The sequence below is a fragment of the Protomyctophum parallelum genome, assembly GCF_964188405.1.
Source record: "Protomyctophum parallelum genome assembly, chromosome: 20".
Taxonomy (NCBI): domain Eukaryota; kingdom Metazoa; phylum Chordata; class Actinopteri; order Myctophiformes; family Myctophidae; genus Protomyctophum; species Protomyctophum parallelum.
Window position 1 is genome coordinate 30,012,361 of NC_139718.1, and position 9,058 is coordinate 30,021,418.

General features: G+C 41.1%; 1 protein-coding gene across 1 annotated transcript in view; it reads left to right on the forward strand.

The window, feature by feature from the left end:
* Window positions 1-8,459, forward strand: part of sfxn5a (sideroflexin 5a) — a 22,678-nt gene extending 14,219 nt beyond the window's left edge. The window contains exons 11-14 of the mRNA XM_083791367.1: window positions 1,303-1,418; window positions 2,055-2,140; window positions 5,993-6,110; window positions 7,960-8,459. Coding sequence (XP_083647493.1) covers window positions 1,303-1,418; window positions 2,055-2,140; window positions 5,993-6,110; window positions 7,960-8,037 — 398 coding nt within the window. The 3' untranslated portion in view covers window positions 8,038-8,459. The remainder of the gene's footprint in view (window positions 1-1,302; window positions 1,419-2,054; window positions 2,141-5,992; window positions 6,111-7,959) is intronic.
* The last annotated feature ends 599 nt before the right edge of the window (window positions 8,460-9,058 follow it).

The window sequence follows — 9,058 nt, forward strand, 5'->3', positions numbered from 1 at the left end:
CACTCGCGCTGCAGGCCGACAGGCCTGAAGGCCTTCAGTAAAGATAAGTCCGAAACGCTGTTGTCTTAAATTAAAAAGGCCCGTGGCACTAACGCTAAACTCTCTAAAATGAGTTTTTTTCTTATTCCTATTAGAGTCAAGGAGACAGGTCTATCTATATTAACATATACATTTGTGTTCATTTTGTGAATACATCACAGGTTGACAACACCACTGCTTTAACCTTGACTAGATTGCCTGTGTTTGGGGCTGTGGCTCACACAGTCAGAGTCACACATGCACTGCAGGAGAGTAGTGTTAAACTGTAAAATTACTTGCCGTACAGATGTTTTTTTGGAAGGTGCTGTTATAGGTAAGCATCTTATGCCAATGTTCACCAAATGGTGCATTTTTATATAATATACAAGCACCAAAAAAACGGTATTTTCACAATAGAAGTGTTAATTCTGCTGCTATTATTACTATTACTTTCACTATTTTAATATATAATAAATAATATAATATAAATAATATTTTCACGTAATACATTACAGAATATCTGATTATTTTAATATCCATATCAGCTTAAATGGGGTTAGACTGTTCTCTGCAACGGTGTGCAAACTGATTTTAGGTGATTTTAGGCTCTGCTGCATTGTCTGCAAATCCACTTCAGGTTTAAAGGTATATTCAGTGATTTCACTTAATTCAAATATCACTTATTTTTTTGTTTTGTTGTGATAATCCTCCCTACTATAGAGTGTGCTGACCATATAAGGAGTTCCTCCCTGTCCCCAGTTAACCCCTGGGGGTCAAAAAACCTTAGGTTTCGTTTTTGACTCTCTATCCTGATTGGACGAAAGTCTGGGTCCCACAGCCAAAAACGAAAAAAAAAAAAGGTTTTTTGAGTGAAATCACTGAATATACCTTTAAGTTTAAGACTTTACTATCTCAAAAGTGAAACTCGGTAGAGCAGGCATGACCCAGATAATGTTTACAATAACAAAGGCTGCACACAGAAATGTACCAGACACATGCAATGAAAATGAACCAGTTGTAGACTAGACAATGATAGTCTTACTGACTTTTCTTTTGTTTGCAGTCTGACACTTCTGCCAGAGCCCTTCTCTGCATGTTGTCACCCACTTTCAACCTGGTGTCCCCGACAATGTTCAAGCAGTTTTCCCAAAATGTCGAATTTTCTCAAAAAGGCTAATCTACAAGATCTACAAGCTCACAGTGAGCTTGTAGCGAGATGCTGAGACATGTAGCATGTATATAAATGAAGTGGTTATTTTCTAAATGATCTTCTCTTCTACATAGCCACTGCCAATGTCTTCAATGTGGTCCTTATGAGACACTCTGAGCTCTCAGAAGGCATCAGTGTGCTCGACGACAACGGAAATGTGGTGGGAACCTCCAAAGTGGCTGCCAGACACGTAAGCAAGGGTGTTTTTACCTTTAAGTAAAAGTATCAATACTGTAGAAATACTCTGTTACAAGTAAAAGTCCAGAATTACATATGTACTAGAGTAAAAGTACCAAAGTATTGGTATAAAAGTATCAAGTAGTAGAACGTACTCATTATACAGAATGTCCCATTTCAAATATCAGGTATTAACCACTTGAACAGTAGCCTCCTTATTCTGGGCATGTCATTTAGTTTAACAGTCCGTGACAATAGCCGAGCTTGTATATCGATGAAGGGATTTAGTGCAGAGGGAAATAAAATGAGGTGGCAAAGGATGACCATTGGGAGACCCTGATCATCAAGTATAATGGTTAACCCTATATACCGTACTTGGTTAACTTGTCATGTACATGTACTAAATGTAATCCATTCATTTAAAACAGTGTAGGATATTTCACTGAATGTTCTTTTTTGTAATATGAAAAATGCAGCCTTTTGTCTTTTACTTTTTGTCCTTTTCTTTTCTTTTTTCTTTCCGTATAGTCTTGTTTGTTGTTTTTCTTGTCTGTTCTTCCTTCAATAAACATTAAGTGAAAAAAACAAAAAACAGTGTAGGATGCAGCATAGTTGGTGACAGCCTACAATAAACATGTTTTTACGACAGGCACTTATGGAGACAGCCCTGACTAGGGTGGTTCTACCCATGCCAATCCTAGTACTTCCTCCCATGGTCATGACTGCACTGGAGAAGTAAGTACATTATCAACACAGGGTAGAATATACCAAAAGGATTCAACTATATCAATTTAATTGAATTTATATTTTATGAAACCTTAAACGAATAAGGTAAATTATCTGACATTTCCTATCCTCGCTGTGTAAACCTTGCATGTCCAAAACAATTTCAGGAAATGTAAAAACAAATAAGCTGTTTTCCAATAGATCCAATGTAGTTATTAAATATTTAGTCACACAAGCCCTTGTTAATACTTTTCATTGATGCAATTACTGCAATATTAGCCTCGGCTTTTCCAGGCTTTTATTTTCGTTCGCATTCGGCTCAAAATGGAAAATCTGGCATAAGAAGTGGGAGCCAACTTGTATTTCGCTAACCAATAGCAGGGCAGAGGGGTGTCACTCCAAATGTGGTGATGTCAGTGTTCTCCAGTGGAAATCCAAGGGACTAACTGGCTCCTACAGCATAACGGCTGGCTGTTTCAGCATGTCACATCCATTCCCTTCATCCCAGACCATGTCATTATTTAATATAAGCCCACTGGCGATTACCTGACCGCTTTAGACTGGATTGACTCTGCCCTTGTTTGATGTGACTCTAATGATCCATTAGCAATGCGTTGTGTTTATGTGGAAACGTCCCGTGATAGACGGCCTAACTGTACCTGCGGACCTGCCGAGGAATGTGGCCGTCTTAGAGAGCCTCTGACAGCAGCTGTCGCGATGGCGGCACTGACTGCCCAGGTGTGTTTAGGATTCCTAGCACTTGAATGATTGAACCATGGGGGAGGGGGACAAGAGAGAGTGGGAAAGGGAAAGCCTGGAGTCAGTTTGTGTGTGTGTGTGTGTGTGTGTGTGTGTGTGTGTGTGTGTGTGTGTGTGTGTGTGTGTGTGGGTGCATGTGCATGTGTTAGGGTGACTGTGGCTGCAGGTGTGTGTGTGTGTGTGTGTGTGTGTGTGGGTGCGTGCGTGTGCATGTGTTAGGGTGACTGTGGCTGCAGGTGAGTAGTGTTTTGCTCAGCCATCCTCCATGTCAGCTTGCCTTCACTGGCTTTCAATGGAGCGAGAACAAGGGGACAGAGTGAGGTACCTGGACGGCCCCCCAGTGATGGATTACATCGTTGAGAGCTGGGTTGGGGCAATGGCTGCAAACCCCCTTCTCTGTCTTCCTCTCTCCAGTATAGCTGTGCTACTCTTCATATTCTCAACTAGAAGCAACTTGTATTTTCATTTCTATGTAACCTTTGCATTTCAACCTGGCGTCCATATTTTGGCCAATAGGCAAACATTTTCAGAACTTTTATATAAGCTCACAACATGTAAGTAGCCTTGGCGATCAACAATTCCCAAGCCATGTGGACCATAGATGCGGCAGCCTATGTACACCCCCTGCATGACTTGACACAAGTACTTAACACCAATCCTACTCTCAATGCTGAATGCAGTGTATGGAGGTAATGGCTACCATTTTTATACTTTGATATGACTCTGCGCTCTGCGGACACTAACCATATGCTGAGGCTTTTGAGACTGTGTGTGTGTGTGTGTGTGTGTGTGTGTGTGTGTGTGTGTGTGTGTGTGTGTGTGTGTGTGTGTGTGTGTGTGTGTGTGTGTGTGTGTGTGTGTGTGTGTGTGTGTGTGTGTGTGTGTGTGTGTGTGTGTGTGTGTGTGTGTGTGTGTGTGTGTGTGTGTGTGTGTGTGTGCGTGCGTGCGTGCGTGCGTGCGTGCGTGCGCGCTAATTAAACCATGGCAGCCATATGTGTTAATGAGCTCCCTCATTAGGCAGTAGCTCTCCTCGTTAAGGAGAAGAGGCGTTGCTTGTAGAAAGAGGAGAGGGCCTATCTGGAGCGCCCGCTGAGCACGCTGTCCCACACTCTGAACAGGGGATTATTGTACGAAAACGGCAAAAAGTGAGAGTTTGAGTAGAGGGAGTGGGATGGAAATATCAGAGACCAAAACCATGCGCCTCCAAAAGGATGTTTTTCTGAGTAAAGATAAAACAACTAGAAAAAGTGCCCCTCGATGCACAGTTCTCCACCAGGGCAGGTCAGGTTGTGGCCTCCTGGTGGCTCTATAATAGGCCAATGTGAAAAGGGTGACATTTCTTCTTATGTCTTGGATGGCAATTGGATGATTTGAGGAATTTTGTTCCAAAAATGTTTTTTTGCTAAAATCTACCTGTTGGTGGCGCTATAACAGGTCAATGTGAAAAGCGTGGGATATATTCCTCAGCCTAGTAGGAAAGTCTGTAAAAGATTTCACGTAAATTGCACACTCTGTTCATGAGGCTTTTTGTTCAAAACGGGCCAATCCTGCAAACTTTGAAAGCATACTCTCTCCCCATGCCTTCAGCCTGGTGGAGACAATTAATGTTTTCCAACTGGTGGCCATGTTTTGGGAAAGTTATACAATTGAGTATGAACAGCTTTTAAGAGGCCCAAGGGGTTTGACTTTGAATGTCACTCAGCGGCACACACAGGCAACCAGGGAAATTTAGATTTGAAGAAAAACGTGTTTAACTTGAAAATACCAGACTCTAAAAAAAGGTTTACATACAGTATATAGTCAGTGCATACAACTATTCATTTTTTTAACGACACTTGGTACGTCCGGTGTCAAGAAACAGAAACATTATTACTTTGTAAAAGATATCATGTGAGTCATATATAATGTTTATATAACAGTGTGACGTAATTACTAGCCTGAGCTAACACTAGACCTTTCTGGCCTAGATATCTGTCCGTCAGCCTGGGTCTCTCAGTGCAGCACTGTTATTGTGTCGACCAGATGCATAAACCACTGGTTGCAGGAGTATACCGTTCTAACGCTTTTTATAGTTATTTCCACAGAGTCGGCACACGTTGGTTTTTTTCTTGTGACGGTGTGTTGGGTTCTTCAGCCATTCTCCTCATTTTCCTCGCATAGCCTCGTTTGAAGTTCCACTGGTAATGATTTCCTCACGGTGTTATTTTGAGGGGTGCACACCGCTCAGAGCCCTGACGTCACATCCTTTGGAGCGACGCCTACGCGGAAGGGTTGACTCCCACTTTTAGGCCAGTGCAGCCCATGCGTAAATCCAGGCTTTCATTTTCCGCTCAGACGAAATGAAAGCCTGGGTATCGAGGCTACCTAATTACTAACAAGCTTGCAAGAGGATGAAATGACACTTTGTTCGCCAAACAAGCCACATCATCACATTTTGCCATTACTTCCCTGTCTTCAACCATAATACTCAGACAACTGTCACTTCAGCTTGAGCATCAGGTAGGCTATGCGCTCTGTGCACTCTCATTCCCATTGCGTGAGACCGCACATAACAAAATATGTCAAGTCAAGCCTTTAACAATATTTAATTTGAAAATAGTACATTTCTTAGATTTGTTTGACCTATGAAATATTGTTTAAACATATTTTTACATTTAACAAAGGTGCTATAGATTTTAGTATTTGTTTTTCTCACGTTTTAAACATTATCAAATGGACCACCTGTAATTATGCCAAATTTGTGATACAGTAGTTACTGTTTTGAGAAACTCTGCAAGCTGTCAATATGTCTGCTGACCAGTGCCTCCAAGACAAGTCTGTTGTACTTGATTCTGTTTGCTTCTCCATTTTTTAGGGGCGCTAGCCCCTCCTATACACAGGTTTAATGTTTGTTGTTAGTTTGTTTGTTTTGTAAATGCCATTGACAATGACGTCATAATTTACGTCATAATGTAACTCATATTGCCTCTTTATTGTTAATTGCGTTTAATGTTTGTGTTGTCACCGTTTGTCTTACATCATTACATCACCTAATCAACATGAGTTAGACTTTAATATATTAGCGCCCCTCACTTCACACAGGTGTGATTTGTGTCCGTCCAGGCTCCCTCTACTTCAGAGGCATCGGCGGCTGGTCCTTCCCATCCACAGCCTGGTGTGTCTGGCTGCCTTCGGGTTGGCTCTACCTCTGGCCATCAGCCTCTTCCCACAGATGTCCCAGGTCCTCCTTCACAACACCTCTCCTCTGTCCATCAATGCTATGTTGCTCTACTACTCTCAAGCGTTCTACTCTCTACTGGTTCTCAAGCGTGAGAGAGCGTACAAATGGAACCCCCTCAATAAATCTGAGATCCCTATAGACTCCACTTTGAGAACTACTGCTCTACTCGAGTGGTTCCCAAACATTATCATGTCAAGGACCCCTCCCCCCCAAATCTGAAAGGATTTTGTGCCAGGGAGGGACCCCCATAAGAAAAGATCTTCAAAATATTGAGTATACTAGTGAGTGAGTGAGTGTGCGTAACTGTCGCCGCTTATCTTGAGAACCGTCTATGGTCCTAAAGGTACATGGACAGACAGACAGACAGAGATCATCATATATGGTCGTAAAAGGGACACGGGCTAACAGACAGGTTCTCTGTCAATGGTTACAACAGTTACAACGGGTATTGCATATAACTGGGTCGGGCGTGCATTCCCAACTTGGATTGTTCCCAAGTAGCCTGGTGCCAGACCGGCACCTGTCTAGTTTGTATAAAGCTGAAACAATCTAAACTTCTTGATGATCACCTCACCTACTCAGCTCTCAGCTGATAGAAAGATTCCCGTGCTAATGTGTTACTGAAGTAAAAATCTGTGTGATATATATAGTATAATTTGACCTTTGACCATTATCCATCATGTAACACAAGATAAATTATACACAGCCTTCATTTCTTTGCTTATGTCTGCTTCCTCCATTGGTTTCAGTGACTGATATTGATGACTGAAGTCTCCTGACCCCTTTAACGTTAACTAGTGGAGCTTTACTGAGACTCTACCTTAATGAGCCGTGACTCTCTCTGCATTATGATCTGTCCATGCATTGCACAGAGCTGCCAGGTAGCTGCTCAGGGCTCATTTATTCTTCGTTGTACGACTGTGTCGCTTGCCAAAAATAACTACAATAATAATAATATATTCAACTTACAATGATTTGTTTTTGACGAGCGACAGAGTCGTTCTATAAAGCATAAATCAGGCTTCAGCCATTGACGCCGTCGACACTAGCGGGCAGAATATAATCTAACATTAGCATCAATGCATGTCATTCAACTCAACAGGAGGGGCTGACATGATCATTTCACTTCTTCCTCCATGTGTCTCTTGCTTTCTCTCTGTCTCTCTCTCTCCCTCCCCTCTCTTTGTCTCTCTGCCAACTGACTTGCTGACATGAGCCTGCCAGCGCTGGCTTTAAAATGTTTAGGATTTAATTACCGATGGAAATAACTCAGACAGCCATATGGCAAAATACTTCAGAGACATATGTGCCGCCAACAGTCCTGTGAAAGGCAGACTCTTCGTTCTGTAGCGTAGCTGGTTCCTCCTGCTAGTCCTTTTTGCACCTTTAGCGAGGATACCAGACGATAAGAAAATAACTCCCTCCCCCTCCAACAAAGCAATATGAATCCCCCCACTCTTCTGCTCTGCTCCCACCGCTCTACCCCACCTACTCTCAATTTGTCCCACTTCCATGTTTCACACCTACCATGATGTCTTGATTAGAATTCTGCCTCAGAGTCACAGCCATCTGTCTCTGGTTCAAATATTAGGAGTTGCGAGTCTCAAAATTAGACTTTAATCTGCCAAATTGGCTGCTGTGTCCATATTAGCAGCAAAAGCCGAATATTAAAAGCCTTTAATGAAACATTTAGTCTATAAATGAAACTGTTGCATATATTTAAGCAGCGATGTATGGAGATGACATATGTCTGTCACATTGTATAATATGTAAACATGCTGTATCTAACATCACATGCCAGATTTTATGCACTATTGAGTATTGACTTATTTTTTCTGTCCCCTCCCAGATCAATGTGAGTCAACTGGAGCCAGAGATTGCCATGGCAACTGATTGTAAGCTTGTGACATACAATAAGGGGCTGTGAAGGATCCATTTAACCAAAACATGTAAGATGATGTGTCTGCAACACAACGCATGTGTATCAATGGAAGTTGGCATAGACCCATGCTAAATACAGAGCATCACTTGACACTTAATCAGGTAAATGAATGGAAATAAATGCTTTTGTCATTTAGGGCAATAAACCCTTCCGACGTTGCTGTTGTGAGGAAACCTCATAACTCTATTTTTTAGGTTTTTGATATTTTTGGCATAAATCAGTGCTATTGAACACCACATCTGTCTGTTTCGAAAATATCGAACCAATGGAAAGTAGTAAAAAGTGCTTTGGACAAAACCTCTTAACTCCATTGGACCCTCAAAATGTCTGCTAAAGCAACTAACTCCACCACCTCTCCCACTCATGGAAGTAATTGACAATATATAAAGTTACAACACCAACTTTGATGAGGCTGTATTGCTTTGTTTTAAAAATATAAGTTCTTCTTAATTTCCTGAAAAATTAACATTTTGGAGTTATGAGGCTTCCTTCCGACAGCAGAGATATACAATAATGTGTGCAGTTATGTTTAGACTGAAATTGATGCCAAAGAGTTAAGAGTAAGAATCTGGCATTTTCTCATGGAAAAAATGGAACACAATCAGTAATTATTATAGTAGACACCATTTTACCTTTGAATGTTATATTATATGATGTACAATTCATATTATAATGTACTGCTAATTTATATTACTATTATAATATTAATATGGTCAGTGTTTAAAAAAATGTTTTCCCTTGTTAATGTGATCAATATTCCTCACCTGTGTGAAGTGAGGGGTGCCAATATATTAAAGTCTAACTAATGTTGATCAACACAAACATTAAGGGCTATATCTTGCCACCCCTTACCCTAAACTTATTTTCAATGTTTTACTATTTTGAAAAACCTTTTAAAATACTTCAAATAGCCGATCTACAAGCTCACAGCGTGTCGAAATGTTTTTCAAAATAGTAAAAAAAAGCAAAGAAGTTTAGGGGTAAGGGGTGGCAAGATTGAGCCCTA